Source organism: Teleopsis dalmanni, chromosome 2 (genome assembly GCF_002237135.1).
Source record: "Teleopsis dalmanni isolate 2A chromosome 2, ASM223713v2, whole genome shotgun sequence".
Classification (NCBI taxonomy): Eukaryota; Metazoa; Arthropoda; class Insecta; order Diptera; family Diopsidae; genus Teleopsis; species Teleopsis dalmanni.
The window spans coordinates 207,822,843-207,838,947 of record NC_051847.1 but is presented as its reverse complement, the minus strand read 5'-3'; the positions used below and the strand labels follow the sequence as shown (position 1 = coordinate 207,838,947).

Sequence of the window (16,105 nt, the reverse complement as noted above, 5' to 3'; positions counted from 1 at the left end):
TCAATATTGGCCTTAAGTTTGTCTAGCGTCTCTTGCTTGTTGAAATATAAATTTGACTTCAAGTAAACCTAGAGGAAAAAATCTGGCGATGTTAAATCGGTCAGTCAAAATCAGCAAGGGTATCAAGCAACTGTGGAACAATGGCTTCAAAAAATCTATTGTAGCACCAGCTGTAGAAAGAGGTGCCATCTTATTGAAACCGACTGAAAATTGGGTTATCGTAGGCTGATAACATATCGATCACATTAATATATTATTTATATTCCTTACATGCTTCTTACTTACCTCTTTTGAGCATAAGGTATAAGTCTGGTTTTTTTGTGAAGAACCAAATATAAATCACAAACAAACAAGGATGCAGTGTTCCTTACTTATGATAGTTAGCTTTACATTTTGTTTATTTTTTTTTTAAATATTTAATAGAATTTAAAAAAAACGAAATATCTTTAAAAAAAAAAAGCTTTACTTCAATAAGCTACAGATGAAGCTATAAATATCTACCGCTGAGCGTTATAGGCCGTTTCCGCCTGCTTTTTTTTAAATTCATTTAATTTCTTTCACAAGTCTATTAATTATAAAATAATTAATTAAAATATTCATACAAATTAAACACCAACTGAAATATTCACCTAATAAAAATGAAGATTACTTTTTCCGCAGATTACGATCAGTTTGGCACAAACACAGATTATGACGAAGATGTAGACGGTGAGGATCCAGAAACTATGCCACGTTTATTTCAAGGCGATATAGCTATTGATCCTTATACTTACATCTCTTTAAGACTTGGTGTAAATCCAATGAAACATCCGAAGCGTTTATGGCCAAATGCCACAATACCATTCGAAATAAGTCCACTTTATTTAAGCCAAGAACGTGCAGCTATAATACGTGCATTGAAAACGTTTAATTCATTGACATGCGTTAAATTCATACCTTATGATGGTGAAACAGATGACTATGTTTTAATATCACCGCCAGAAGATGGACCACAGGGTTGTTGGTCCTACGTTGGTAAGCAAGGTGGCGAGCAATTAGTGTCGTTGCAAAGACCAGACGACACAAGTTTGCATTGCTTTAGCAGTGAAGGTCGCATTATGCATGAACTAATGCATGCCATCGGTATTTACCATGAGCAATCTCGTGCTGATCGCGACAATTTTGTAAAAATCCATTGGGATAATATCGTGCCAAAATTTCGTAAGAACTTTAAACTTATATCGCAAAAGAAGGGCAAATACACTTTTGATTATGATTACAATTCCGTTATGCATTATGGTGAATTTTATTTCAGCAAAAAGAAAGGTGAAAAACCAACTATGACTCCATTGCAGCCAGGTGTACGCATTGGACAACGTAGAACTATTTCCAAAACCGATTGCTTGAAAATAAACGATCTTTATGGTTGCCTAAAGGGACGACAAGCTAAAATGTACAAAAATTTTTGTAAGTTGTTAGCTCTTTAATAAAATAATATTATTTGTATATATTTTATTTTTTAATAAATCATATTGATTTTGTGAACACTGAAATTGTTTTGTTACTTTGTGCCGCCAGCTTTAAAAATGTAAATAAAAGTGCACAGCGGCTGCGCAGAAATTTGTCAGGAAAGCAGTGTTGGAAAAAGCATTTATTTTAAATATTGTAAAGAATGCTAATAATATTAATTAATATTAAAGGTTCTTTACACTAATAGCATTTAATTAAATGCGACATGCATATGTAAATTTTAATCTATACTACATAACACATTTGAAATTATTAATATTTGCGTATTTTTTATAAAATTTTTTTTATAGATATTCTTCATAAAATTGATCAATTGTGTCATTTTAATCCTTGTCAAAACTTTATGTAATATATAAAAATTTTTGTTGAATTTTAAATAAAAGTAGGCTAACAATTTATTAAAAAAAAGTATGTATCAATATTATTTTTATAATAAATAAATATTATTAGAATTTTATAAAAACTTTTCGACTTTCATCATTCAAAATTTTGGGCAGATTTTTTGAACTTTAAAACATGCTTATTAATGGCTTAACTAAATTTGCAATGAAAGTTGCAACAGGACAGTCACTCAGATCTCCATTGGTTCGTAACATTGCAAAAGCAGCTGCAAAACGAGAAATCTTTGAGGTGGAGACTATGGAAGATTTTAACAAAGAAGTTATTAAAAGCGATAAACCAGTCATAGTGGATTTTTTTGCTAACTGGTGTGTTCCATGCAAGAAACTAACCCCTTGTGTCGAAAGCATTGTCAGGGAAAAAGCTGGTAAGGTAAAGTTAGCAAAAGTGGACATTGATGAACTTTGTGAATTGGCCTTGGATTACGATGTTGCTTCTGTGCCAGTGCTAATGGTTGTGAAGAATGGCAAAGTGGTTAAACGTATGGTGGGACTACAAGATAGAGAAATCTTACGCAAGTGGGTTAACCAAGCTATGTCGGAATCAGAATAGATACATTACTATTCCGAGGCGGATTCCTGAAGACTACATTTAATAGTTCTAAAAACTTTGCTGCCATTTTAAAAAATCATCACATCTGAATTTCTGGCATTTCCTCGACAAGGATGTCTGAATAATAATATTAGCAGCATGACATTCTTTGTTTGATTTGTTACGATTAAGTGGGTTGCAGCATTAAAACCTGCCTGGTGGTATCGCACCAAATTCTTTTGTAACTGCTTTGCATTTACTTATATGCGAACAATACCGTGCAGCCGTATCCTGACATCATTTCGGTCCTACTAACAACTGAATGTAACGTCAAATAGTCTTATAAATGCATTTTCGTCATCAATATGGACAAAACAACAGTTCCCTAGTTACAGAAACTGCTTCGAATATCTTTGAAGCTTTTTATAAAGATGCGTTTCATTTGCTGTAGGAATGCCAGCCTTAACGTATTCTTCAGTGTTTTTTGTGGCAGCAAATGTAAACAGTTTTTATAATCATCGAGAAGTAAGCTCGTATCTTTATCTGCTAAAGTCATCGCGTTCATCAAGATGGACTATAAATAATTTAAGTTGGACCACATTGCTATAAAAATACTTAACATCTGGTGTTATATACATCATGGAAGCATGAAATCAATTAATCTGCCCCGCAAATAAATTTTTTTAAAAGTTTTTTGTGGTTTTTTTTACATTTCATATATGCATTTTTGATATCAACCTAAATACAACATTTAAATTCATTAATAGTCTTTACTGATGTGACAAACTACAGAAAAAATCTAATACATAACCTTAAGCCGTGTGCGAGTTCGAGTTAATTGAAGTAAAGTAAATTGAAATTTCCTAGGGATTTTTTGCACTGCATTTATGTATATATTAATTTTTTGTACTTATTTATTGTTTTTGATTTAAAGTTTTCAAATTTATTTATTAAATATCTTATAAAATTTTTGCAATGGTAATATCTGATTTACTTAATTTTTATCTAATTTATCCTACTCTAAATTCTGGTAAAGACCAACATTCACTGCGTTACCGACATAATTTATTATTTCCCTCAATTTATCATTAGTTTACTCGAATAATAGTTTTTCGTTCTTTGAAGAATGCTGTGCGCTATACTCTCCCTTGTTGTTGAATATTTATATGTAATTACAATTAAAAATATGTTATGGTTTTACTTGCGTTTGTTCTTAAATTAAGATTTCAACAAAAATGTTACAATTATAAATTTATTTAGATAAAAATCAAACACTGCAATATAGCATTAATTCAAATAATTTGTGACAGTACAACCCACCAATCATTTGACAGATAGTATAAATACAGCGGCTAATGTACCAGAACAAGTATTCATACAAACAGCGGCTACTATATTTATATGTATGAAATATGAATCAAAAACGAATTGAAACAAAAAATTTCTCTGATTGGAATTATTTTATATCGCTTTTATGTATGATACAAGTAAATAAAATATTGAACAAAAGATATATATAAATCGATAACACATAAAACAATTTTCTGTATATATAATAATGTATGATAAAACCATGATGTGGTCGTTTCAGTTGGTGTAACTGATTTATGCACGTGAAATAGCTTATTTGTTTACAATTTACATATAAAATATGAAAATTATTTCAATTTTTGATAATTTTTCTTGTGAGAAATTTATTTTTAAGGGTTATATACAATATTTTTGGCATTAAATCTCTTTATTTATTTATAATTAGCTCATTTATACGAAAACTCTTTGTATGGTAAATTTTTCGTATTAACGGTCTTAAATAGCAAAACTGCACAAATGAGACTATTGGAAACATGGTTTTATAAAGGTAACATAAAAACTAAAAGAAGTTCTACCCTCTGTTTAATATTTTACTCTTAAAAGTAATACAGTTTTTAACATGGTATCCAATTATTAAAAAATTTGATATATCATATGTTTTTAATCAGTTTCTGATTTAAACTACAGCATTAAACCACAGGCCATCACCACTATTGGTCAATTTTTTTCTGTTTAGTATTAGTTTTTCTGTTTATACTACCGACACACCCAAAATTGTAATAAAACTGAGTTGTGTGAACGCAAATGGGCGTGAGCTATAAGGAAACTAAATGAATACTAATTAGATCCCATATCCAAGCAACGGCGTGATCTAATTAGGCAATATAAAACTATCTTGTTCTTAAAAACGTACCTAATTACTTGCCTGATTCAAAAGCCTAAATGTATTATTGAACGTTCTTTGTAGTTAAAAAATATAGTGGTGTCACCAACAGTTACTGAAAATCAAAGTGTATAGTCTTCAAATAAAATTTTAGCTATATTAAAATATAATTTAGTTGTAACTTTGGGCATGTTATAATTGCAGTCACGAAGTGATAGTTGCAAAATGAAGTGACCTGTCAGTGCTAGGGAATAATAATTCCCGTGATGTGACTGCAATCATAACGTGCCCCATATTATTTTTTCTTCTATTTGTCGGATTATTTAATCATAACAGTCTAAACATATAATATAATGGCACAATTATCGCCAATTACTAATGGTAATTCTAGCGAGTAATATTAGGTTTTCACTCACAATCATTTAACATTATTGGAAAATATTTTTTTGAATTATTGTTTAAAAAACAATGTTTATTGCTGGATATTTATCATTTTAATTGGAATAGTGTAAACTTGCTATAAGTGTATATAATACAAATGTCACTAAACTTTTTTAGATCTAAATGGGTATTGACAGATATTAAATAAACATAAAAACATATTTTATTATTAACGAGATAAAATTGTTATTATGTATTGTTAATTTGCAAAACTTTATTTATTGAAAATAATAATGTACAAATGTAGCAAAATTTCAAACCAACTACTGTGCACAGCGGCGTTGTGCTAGTATACAGCGGTTATACGTTTCATTTCATTTGTTTCGTGCACATTAAATAGTTTTCAGTTCTCGCTTTCATACACTCTTTCGTTGCCATGCGTCATTCCACTTTTGGACGAGGTTAGGTAAGAACGTAGTGTGCTGTTTGACGTTATGCACGAGTTTTTTATGTTGTGATAATAAATGAAAAATTAGATTTTGTGTTTAAAAATTTTATTTTGTTAAGTTTTATTAAAACATAAAAATGTTTAAAATATTAGTACAGAATTTATATAAAAGCTCGTGCGAAACGCTTTCGACACCTGCAGCTGCTACTGCTTGTGTGAAAAATTTATTGATTTCATCACCAGTAACAAAAAATACTTCTTCATCACAACGACGCCATTTTCTTTTTTCTTCTACAAACAGAAATCAAATTTTTGCTTTTCCAACTATCAACAGCAGTGAAGTGAAGGAGCCAAAAATCTGCACAAAATTGAATCAGCAGCAACAAAGCAAAAAGCAGATTTATCAAAAAGTATTCAATCACAGCGGAATACAGCAGAGCTCCATCAGTAGCAACTTCTATAGAGGATTTCATCTAACCTGTATAAGACTCTTAGAAGCGGAAACACTTCCAGCGGAAAAGCAAGCATCTAAAACCAAAAGGAATAGTTTATATATAGACCCAGACGAAGAAGATTATTTAGATACAATGTAAGTATAAAATAATATTTTATAATTTAATATATACGTTTTTTTTGTATCTAAAAGTGTTTTTTCGGTGACGCCATTTTATTTTTGTATGTATAATAGATTTTTATTGTTGTGTATTGGTTGGTTAAAAGACAGAAAATTATTACAACAAAAAAATTAATATTCCTAATTAAAATGTGTTGAAAGTATTCATAAATATTATTAATAACTATTGTTTATTAGTCATAATGTGTTAGTGTTAATTTCCTTCAAGTTGCTATCTCGTTTTTTTTTTTTTTATTTTGAATCACATTTCCCTAGAAAATACTAGTTTTTTCTGTATCTCGTTTTTACGTTTTATACTCCGCGCACCCTTCATCCACCTTCTTCACGCAAAGAAATTCGTTCACGTTTCTCTTCAAAATTGCCTCGTGTCGGCTTCACCTTATCATCTAGTCATGTAGCAACCAAGTGCTAAATATTCTTTTGCGTTTTATATTTATCAGAATTTAATTTTGAATGCCAAATGACGACAACTTTTTGCCTTTCTTTACTTCATTATATGCCATTTGTATAACACACACAACAAATAGTGAAATGTCTGTCTGCTTAATCAAACGGAATTACCAGTTGGCGTGTTGCTTTTCGTGTTGTACTTTTCCATACTACCTACACGCTTGCGTGTGTGTGTGTATGTATGCAGGAAATACACAAAAAAAAATATTGTGTACATACACAAATGTTTAAAGTATAAAAATTGTCGGTATATGCAATTTTTTTATACGGTGAAATTAAATGCAAAATCATCAAATTATAATTTAAAGAGTTTTAAAAATATATGAAAAATGATTTTATGGAATTGCGTTAAATATATTTGAGATAAAATATTATCAAAAAAAAAGTATATTATTATTAATAAGTTTTTATGAGTATTAACCATTGTCAATATATTTTTTTTATTATATGTCCATAACAATATAATTAAATGTTCGAACATAAAAGTCAAGTAGGGCTTTGGGTCAGTTGGCTAATGAACGCAGATTCTAAGTTTCAAATTTGGCAGAACACGGATTCGATTCCTATTACTTGTGCAGTCTCAAAAATTATTTATGCATAAATACAAGAATTATTTCCAAAAACACTGATGATGGTTACTAGGCAATACTCGAAATAGTTGTGTGGTCAGCCAAAAATTCAATTAATTAAAATAGTAGAAAAAAGAATTTTAGTTGTTGTTATGTACTTTTCGAAAAAACGTCTTTATAACAATATAATATAATTTTCAATTATAAAAATAAGCACAAAATATAATAATAGGTGTATTTTACCGCTACGAAGTGTGACAAAAAACTATAAGTCTCTTGCTTAAGTCTCTTACTAAAGTCTCTTATTAACATATTCGCATCACAACCGCAATCTGTTAATTATTATGATCTCACAAAGAAAATTCAAGACTAATCAAAGTTTGTATAATAATAAGTAATAATAATAAATAAATAATATTAATAACTAATAATAATAATAAATAAATAATATTAATAACTAATAATAATAAGTAATAATAACAAGTAATAATAATAAGTAATAATAATAATAAGTATGATAATAAACAATTAGTAAATAAATATAATAATAAAAAATTATTATAAATATTTATGATAAGTAATTATGATAATATAATAACAAGTAATTATTAGTAAATTAATATAATAAAAAATTTTTGTAAATATTTATGATAAATACTTATGACTATAATAAGTAGTTATGATAATAAATAATTATGACCATAAATAATTATGACCATAAATAATTTTGGTAATGAATAATTATGATAAAAAATAATTGTTATAAATATTTATGGTAACAAATAATTTTATAAATAATAAAATTAAATATCGAAAATCAAAAATTATTACTAGTAAATAGATGTAACTAATTCTGTTAAATAATTATGATAATGAATAATTATGATAATAAGTAATCATGATTTAGCTCAACACACTTATTCCACATCTTTCAATTTTTTTTTTATTAATTAACCTATAAAATAAATATTTTATAGTTTTGTTTAAATCAACATATTTTCAACTTCAGTACAAAATATCAACTAATATCGCAGTACTCAGCTCCATTGGAAACTAAGATTATTATACTATTCTAGTCCATTTACGCTATCAATTCAGTATGCAGTTAAGTTAGATTAAAAATTCGTAAATATTCAAAAAATATTTGTAGTGCGCTATATGGATTCTCCTAAGCGGGCCCCTAATTTTGAATCGCATTTTATATTCAGTTTGCTCTTGATAAAATATAGTATAGACAATATAAATGTTTATTTACTTATTTTTCTATCAAAACAATCTAAATTGCATTACATTTCTATTTTATTCGAATTAAAGTTTAACACGCAATGGTGTTTTTGTTATTTAAAAAGCCACAATTTGATTACATTTTTCATCAAAATGACATATAAAGTTTTCACTTTTAATAAATATTCTTGTTATTTAGTTTAAAGAATTTTATTGGTTTCATTTGTAATGCACTTTTCGTCAAAATTGATAATATTATTTATGAAAATAAATGAATAGTTATTTAAATCTAATTTATTATAGAAAATTATTTTCTCTAATATGAAGAAGTAGAGTTAAAGTCTCATTACTTTTTAATATAAATGATATATTGACCGTGAACGGACAAAATCTAATTAAGGTGGTATAGTGTACTTTGGGATTCATAATGTCACTCTGCATAATTTTTATGTTCCAATGCACGTACTAACTTGAGTTCCATAGATATTTGGGTCCGCAATATTGAAGTGCTTAGGTTTTTTCATTTAACTCGAATCCATTTCTATTACTACACAATCCTCTTCCTTCTTACACTAAATCACGTACCTACATGCTATCTGCTAGATAGATCTCTGTGCGTTAAACTCGAACGATTTACATAAACGAGCCATTGATCTATCGACCTACGTGCTATATATATATTAACATAGCAGTCTGAAATTGGCTAAAGCTTTGAAATCTTATCTGTCACTTCACTATTATTAAAAAAAATCTTTATAGAATAGAGTTATTTTTGTCAAATTAAATATTTGTTGAATAAATATTTAAATATTATATCCAAACATGTGTAAGATGTATTTATACGATAGAAGTACTAATGATCGAAAATATTTAAATCACTATAATGAAAAGCGTAGAATAAATGATAATGGGAGATCGCAAGGAAATCAGTAATTTTGTTTTAATCTATTTTTTTTCTATATCTTTCTCTATTTTTTTTTTAAATTTTCTCTATTTTTATTTTTTGTAGGGCACCTCATGATAAAAATTTCAGTGGTTCACGCGGAGGAGCACGTGGTGGTGATGATAGACGTGGTGGCGGTGGTGGTGGTGGTTCAGGAGGGTCTGGCGCCGCTAAAAGTGGTGGTTCACGATTTGGTGGAGAATCATCGTATCATGGTGTACGTAATGGTCGCATTGAGAAAAATCGTGATCGTAGACCAATGGGTGGTGGTAATGGTGGACGTAATGAAGGCGGTAATTATGGCGGTGGTAGCTATGGCGGCGGCAGTTATGGCGGTAATAGCTATGGCAATAGCGGTGGTTATGGTGGTGGCGGCTATGGTGGTGCCAAAAGCAATAACAATACTGGTGGCGGTCAAGACTTAACACTCACCAGTGTTGATTTTTCTAATTTGGCACCATTTAAGAAGAATTTCTATCAAGAACATCCAGGTGTAGCCAATCGTGCGCCATATGAAGTACAACGCTATCGTGACGAACACGAAATCACTGTCCGTGGTAATGCCGGCAATCCGATACAAGATTTTAGCGAAGCATATTTTCCTGACTATGTAACCAAAGAAATTCGTCGACAAGGTTATAAGACACCAACACCAATTCAAGCTCAAGGTTGGCCAATTGCTATGAGTGGACAAAATTGTGTTGGTATAGCCAAGACAGGATCTGGCAAAACATTGGGTTACATTTTACCCGCTATTGTACACATTAATAATCAACAACCATTACAACGTGGCGACGGACCCATCGCTTTAGTTTTGGCTCCAACACGAGAGTTGGCACAGCAAATACAACAAGTCGCTTCCGAATTTGGTTCCTCATCGTATGTGCGTAATACTTGTGTATTTGGTGGCGCACCAAAGGGCGGACAAATGCGTGATTTGCAACGTGGTTGTGAAATTGTAATTGCAACACCTGGCCGATTAATCGATTTCCTCGCTGCTGGCGCAACTAATTTAAAGCGTTGTACTTATCTGGTATTAGACGAAGCTGATCGTATGTTGGATATGGGTTTCGAACCACAAATACGTAAAATTCTCTCACAAATTCGCCCTGATCGGCAGACACTTATGTGGTCCGCTACTTGGCCCAAAGAAGTTAAACAATTGGCTGAAGATTTCCTTGGCAATTATGTGCAAATTAATATTGGTTCTCTGGAATTGTCAGCCAATCACAATATACGTCAAGTTGTTGAAATTTGCGAGGAACACGATAAGGAAGATAAGTAAGTTGTTATATGACTTTTTTTATTATGTCTTATTTTATACTTATAAAATTTTCATTTTGTTTAGATTAAAAGATTTGCTATCTGAAATATATGACACAAGTGAAAATCCTGGTAAAATTATCATATTCGTTGAAACAAAAAGGCGCGTAGACCAGTTGGTGCGTTTCATACGCAGCTTTGGCGTACGCTGCGGCGCTATACACGGCGATAAGTCACAATCCGAACGTGATTTCGTGTTGCGCGAATTTCGTTCTGGTAAATCTAACATTTTGGTAGCCACTGATGTAGCCGCCCGTGGTCTCGGTAAGTCATCAATTCTAGTTTAGCTTCGAAATCGATACATTGTTGTTGCGTTAATAGAACTTCACTAAAATAGTTAGTAGTATAGAAGCAAAATCTAGTATCATTATTAATATTGTTTAAACAAAATATTTTTGAATGCAAGGGGTTTCGAAATAACTTAAGTAATTATTTAGTTTAAGGTCAAATCAATTGAAAATGTTTTTGAAAGTTTCATATAGCTTGAAATCATGAACCAGATATTTAATATCTTTAGTGATATGCGATTTCCTTCAATTATTTATTTATTTATTTCTCTTAATCTATTATTTAGTTTTTATAACGAACTGATAACTGATTAAACGCACCAAAATATATGATTGTTTTCATTTTAGTACATTTATTTTATTTATGTGATGTGATGTATCAGTAATATATTTTTGTAAGGATTCAACATTATAAGTTTTTGATATATTTTAATAATTATTTACCAATGATGTGCATAATAATTTTTTTTTAAATTTATAATATTTAATATAAATATATAATTAATATAAATTACTATGTTAATAACTTTCGAATGTGATATTATTATAAATTAATTATTAATAACTTATTTATTAATAAATTATTTATTAAAAATTAATATTTCTATTGAAAAATAATTATTTTATAATTGATTTTTAATAATCATTTACCAATTATTTGCGTAATTATTTTTTCAAAAACTAATGATTTTTTTTATATCTTTAACCAATAATTATTTTTTAATTTTTCTATTTCTGTTTATGTTTTTTTTTTGTGAAATCTTTATAATTTTTATAATTTATTTTTTAAATAATATTTTTTTTTTAAATCTTTAAATAATAGTTTTTTTTTTAAATCTTTAAATAATAGTTTTTTTTTTTAAATCTTTAAATAATAGTTTTTTTTTTTTTAAATCTTTGAATAATAGTTTTTTTAAATATCTTTAAATAATAGTTTTTTGTGAAATAATCGTTTATTTTTTAATTTCTAAATAAAATTTTTTTTAAATATTAAATACTTAAAATATATAGATATTTGCACGCAAAACGGAAATTAAGCTGTTATTTAATACTTACATTTAATAATGTTTATGTTTATAGTTAATATTTATAGTTCATATCTATAGTTAATATTTATAGTTAAAATCTGTAGATAGTATTTGTAGTTAATATTTATATATTTCTTAAATATTAGTTTTATAATAATTATTTATTTTCTGTGTTATCATAATCTTTAAAATTTTAATATTATATTTGAAATTTTTTGCATTCAAATTATATTTTTATATTTATTAATAATTTAAATGTTGTTTAAATAATATTATTTTCTTTTATGTTTAAATTTTTTTTTTACTTAAGTTCATCTTATGTGAAGTGTCATGGTCGCGTCAAAACTGTCTCTTTGGGCTATGACGAAAATGCATGATATACATTTACCACTAAAAGACTGAACAATACTTTACCTAAGTGACGAGGCATGGACTCTCATGACCAAATTTGAACGGACATTTGTTTTTTTCTCTCAATTTCAATTTTATATTTTCATTGAAAACAATAATTTTGATTTTGACGAGCCCATGACACTATACATAACATGGCCATTCTGTTTTATATCAATAGCTATAAGTTCAAAGCTTCATATATTAAACATGTATAACATTTTCACTATTAGGTTAAATAATAATTTTCTTTTATATATATGTATACAAAACGCAATTGTTAAAGATATAATAATCAAATGGTATTTTCCTCCTTCTTTTCCCCTTTCCCTATGCTTTATTTTTTTTCAACATTTTTCGTTTACAGAGGCCGATTATTGTTGTATGGTGGGGATAAACTATGAACTAGTAATAATCTGATACAATTTAAATGCGAACTTTCCGATTTGAAAAGAGTATTATATTCTAAAAATAATTAAATGGAATTTGATTAACAAAGAGAAAGTTCAGATTCAGATTCAGATTAAGAGTGTGTAACGATGGCGACGGCAACACTTTTACCACTCGCCATTGGAAAAAGGATGTCGTATCGCATGCTTATTTAAATATGCTGTGTTTTTTTGCTGTAATGTGGAGACGGAGGTATATTGAATATGCGGCAATACGCTTAATAGCAACTTTAACAGTGCAAATAAAGCGTACCTCAACTCTACAGCTGTATATATTAAAATATACCTTGAATCCTATTGCGCAAACCTAGACGATATCCGCATAAAGTAAAAAATCATTTGATATTCTTTTCAATTATTATTGATTGCACTAAGATTCGTAGCTTGGTGTAATAATTGTGTATAACGTATCGCGATAGTTAATGTATCCCTATCATCACGCATCATATGTGGCCTCTGCTGACCCACTGTAAAGTCCGGGGTATTAGTGGGATCTAATGAAAGCGTAATTTGTTTAAATATTACAAGAGCTTACGGTCGTTTCATACACACACATAAACAATTGGAGTGCAAAAAGTGAGAGAAAGAGAATAAGAGAGCAAAAGAGAGAGAAAGAAAAGCCTGAAAGCCACGTTTATAAGTTTTAGAATTTGTAAAACGTGTTCTTAAATATTAACGGCGTTGTTTTTAATTATTATATTTGTTACCAGAACTCTCTCAGCAATGTACTCCAGCTCTAACGTTTTCAGATCACACGCAGGCACTTGAAACGGATTTTAAAAATGCATCTCCTACGAACGCTCTCTAAGCATGTAAAAACCCGATGTGTTCTTTGCCAATAATGAAAATTGTGTTAATTTTTTTTTTTTTTGTAAACAAAAATATAATGAACTTTTCGTTAAACAAATTGTTATTTAACAACTTTTAATAAATCGCGTTTAACCGATGTAGTTTAAAGAAAAAAATGAAAATTTGCCTTTAAAAACAGTGACGTACAAAACGAAAAAAAAAAAAGAAGAAAAGTAAAGGCGACGTAATGGTTTGGACGGCGTAACACAAATGTTGAGAAGCTGTTGCTGTTATTTGATCTATACGTCATGGAACATCACCATCACATCATCATTTGCAACGTCCAGAAACAACGTCGTCTCATCGAAAGGCAAATGGACTTGTTTTTATAAAGATTGTAAACTGCATCATTGCCAACATAAAATAAACATAAATCAACAAAGGACACATTTGGCCAGCTGCGATAATAAAGCGACGGAAATGCATAACCATACTAAAGTCTACATAATGCCTGTGTTAGTGATAATGTTGGCGTACACAAAAGTCTACACTTTCTATAGATGTTGTGCGCTAATCAATTTTTCGAATCGTTCTACGACTGATTCGGTTCAAACGTCTGATATTGTGTGTTGTTTAGCAAAAGATTGTTTAGATGTTTAGAATTTACTACTACTACATTTGGCTCTTTTCATCGTTAACGACAATAATTGCGACGAGAAGAGTTTCATATATATATAAAGCACTAAGGTAAAGTAAACTTCTAACTAAACATACAAACTTTTATTATATATTGCCTTACTAATGTCAGTCTTAAAAATATTTATATTAACCGTAAGCTTTAAACCTATGCAAGGACATTTGTTTTTAGTAAATTAAAGTGAAAAATGTGTGAGAAAGACCTTTTTAGTAAGAGAACGTTTGGCTATGAAAAAATTCAAAATTTATATTTTAATTACATTTTGGATGTATCAATGATGTGCTGTTTATATATCCACCAAATATTGTTTGATTATATTAGAATAAAGTATAATTGAGAAATTTTTTAATATTAATTTTTACTAATTTTTGTTTTATTTTTTTCCTTACAAATGTGTGCTAACAACAGATGTTGATGGCATTAAGTATGTCATTAATTTTGATTACCCACAATCATCTGAGGATTATATACATCGTATTGGAAGAACTGGTCGTTCAAATACAAAAGGCACTTCATATGCATTCTTTACCAAAAATAATGTCAAACAATCCAGAGCTTTGGTTGATGTGTTAAAAGAGGCTAATCAGGTAATATAACTATTTAAAACTAAATGTAAAATGTATATAAGTTATATTTACAATAAAATAATTACTAATTTCTTTTTTATTTATTTGTAATTTTTCAGGATATAAATCCAGCACTTGAAAATATGGCACGTAATACACGTGGTGGTGACAATGGTCGTTCGCGTTACGGTGGTGGCGGTAATTCACGTTTCAGTGGCACATTCAGAAAGGGTGCCATTGGTGGTGGCGGTGGTGGTCGTGGTTATGGCAATAACAACGGCTACAGCAATAACCACCGTTCAAATGGCTATGGTGGCAACAACGAAAATGGCTACAGCAGAAATGGAAACAGCAGTAGTAACGGCGGCGGTTCAAGGCATACACGTTTTAACTAGAGATAAATAATTAGGATTTAGTCGTAATTTATATATTAATTCCCTATTATTTAAATTCCACTGAATATTTCTTATTAAGGTGATACCATACAGACAAAAAGCTCAAAATTACTAAAAAGAAAAGCAAAAATTTTTTTGATACTTAGTCAGTACAAGCAGTTACCGACAACTAAATACCAATTAAATTTTTGTCTTACTTAAAAAAGACGTAATTAAAAGTTTAAAAAAGTCTCTTCATCAAAATCATGCATTCATCCTAAATTTTATTAATATGATTAGCTAAATTCAAATGTAAAATATGCCAGTTTCTACGTATCCAATATCAAGAATTTTGAAAAAATTGTTTTTTCTGATAAAATACAAAATGTACTACTTTTAAATAAAATATATACTGCAAAGGTATTAAAAGTAAAAGTATGCAATAACTTTAGTGTTTAGTTCAATGGTTAAATGTTTAAATGAATTCTCTTTTAATTTCTTAACTTTTAATTTTTATTTATACACATTTTGTAAATGCGCAACATTCAGTTTTTATTTAAGTAAAGTACGTTTAAAATCGATTATGAAACAAGAATATTTAATGTATTTCAGTATATAAATTTATACTCTGGCACAGTGTTTTATACCATAACAACTATCAAGTATTTTAAATAAATAAAATTATAAAAAAATATTGATTGAGGAAACTCGCAAATAATGCTTTTTATTTTACAATTTTGTGGTACTTAGATATATGTTTTAAAAGATTGTGTGTTATTTATAACTGATAATATATTATATATATATAATATATATAACACATATATTACGACTGATAATATATATATATATATATTATATAGATTTATATTAAAATATATACCTTCTGCTTAAAAAGTACTCGGATTTTGTAAATAAAA

At 28.8% G+C, this 16,105-nt stretch overlaps 3 protein-coding genes across 5 annotated transcripts; all 3 read left to right on the top strand.

Moving 5' to 3' along the window:
• The first annotated feature begins 635 nt into the window (after nucleotides 1-635).
• Nucleotides 636-1,466, top strand: LOC119683634 (zinc metalloproteinase nas-4). Its single transcript, XM_038097422.1, has one exon. It carries the CDS (start codon nucleotides 639-641, stop codon nucleotides 1,464-1,466), a length of 828 nt encoding a protein of 275 aa, XP_037953350.1. The 5' UTR covers nucleotides 636-638.
• Nucleotides 1,467-1,944: 478 nt separating this feature from the next.
• On the top strand, nucleotides 1,945-3,131 carry LOC119685942 (thioredoxin-like). The gene has a single exon (XM_038100356.1). The coding sequence runs from the start codon at nucleotides 2,026-2,028 to the stop codon at nucleotides 2,458-2,460; it is 435 nt and encodes a 144-aa protein (XP_037956284.1). The 5' UTR covers nucleotides 1,945-2,025; the 3' UTR covers nucleotides 2,461-3,131.
• A 2,448-nt stretch (nucleotides 3,132-5,579) lies between these two features.
• Nucleotides 5,580-15,861, top strand: LOC119684985 (ATP-dependent RNA helicase p62). 3 transcript variants are annotated; one of them, XR_005252775.1, is made up of 6 exons: nucleotides 5,580-6,051; nucleotides 9,349-10,563; nucleotides 10,631-10,869; nucleotides 12,678-14,295; nucleotides 14,654-14,832; nucleotides 14,931-14,948. XR_005252775.1 is itself a non-coding variant. In XM_038099150.1 (5 exons), exons 1-5 carry the CDS (start codon nucleotides 5,600-5,602, stop codon nucleotides 15,204-15,206), a joined length of 2,361 nt encoding a protein of 786 aa, XP_037955078.1. In that variant the 5' UTR covers nucleotides 5,585-5,599; the 3' UTR covers nucleotides 15,207-15,861. The 3 variants fall into 3 exon arrangements, 2 of the variants coding, with proteins under 2 accessions (XP_037955078.1, XP_037955079.1); XM_038099150.1 differs by lacking the exon at nucleotides 12,678-14,295 and having other exon boundaries at nucleotides 5,585-6,051; nucleotides 14,931-15,861; XM_038099151.1 differs by lacking the exons at nucleotides 5,580-6,051; nucleotides 12,678-14,295 and adding an exon at nucleotides 9,156-9,268 and having other exon boundaries at nucleotides 14,931-15,861.
• Nucleotides 15,862-16,105: the final 244 nt, after the last annotated feature.

Coding starts and splice junctions, on each gene's coding strand:
- LOC119684985 (XM_038099150.1), top strand. CDS start 5,600: ATGTTTAAAATATTAGTACAGAATTTATATAAAAGCTCGTGCGAAACG. Junction 6,052..9,348: donor GAAGATTATTTAGATACAAT/GTAAGTATAAAA, acceptor TATTTTTTGTAG/GGCACCTCATGATAAAAATT. Junction 10,870..14,653: donor TGTAGCCGCCCGTGGTCTCG/GTAAGTCATCAA, acceptor TGCTAACAACAG/ATGTTGATGGCATTAAGTAT.
- LOC119685942 (XM_038100356.1), top strand. CDS start 2,026: ATGCTTATTAATGGCTTAACTAAATTTGCAATGAAAGTTGCAACAGGA.
- LOC119683634 (XM_038097422.1), top strand. CDS start 639: ATGAAGATTACTTTTTCCGCAGATTACGATCAGTTTGGCACAAACACA.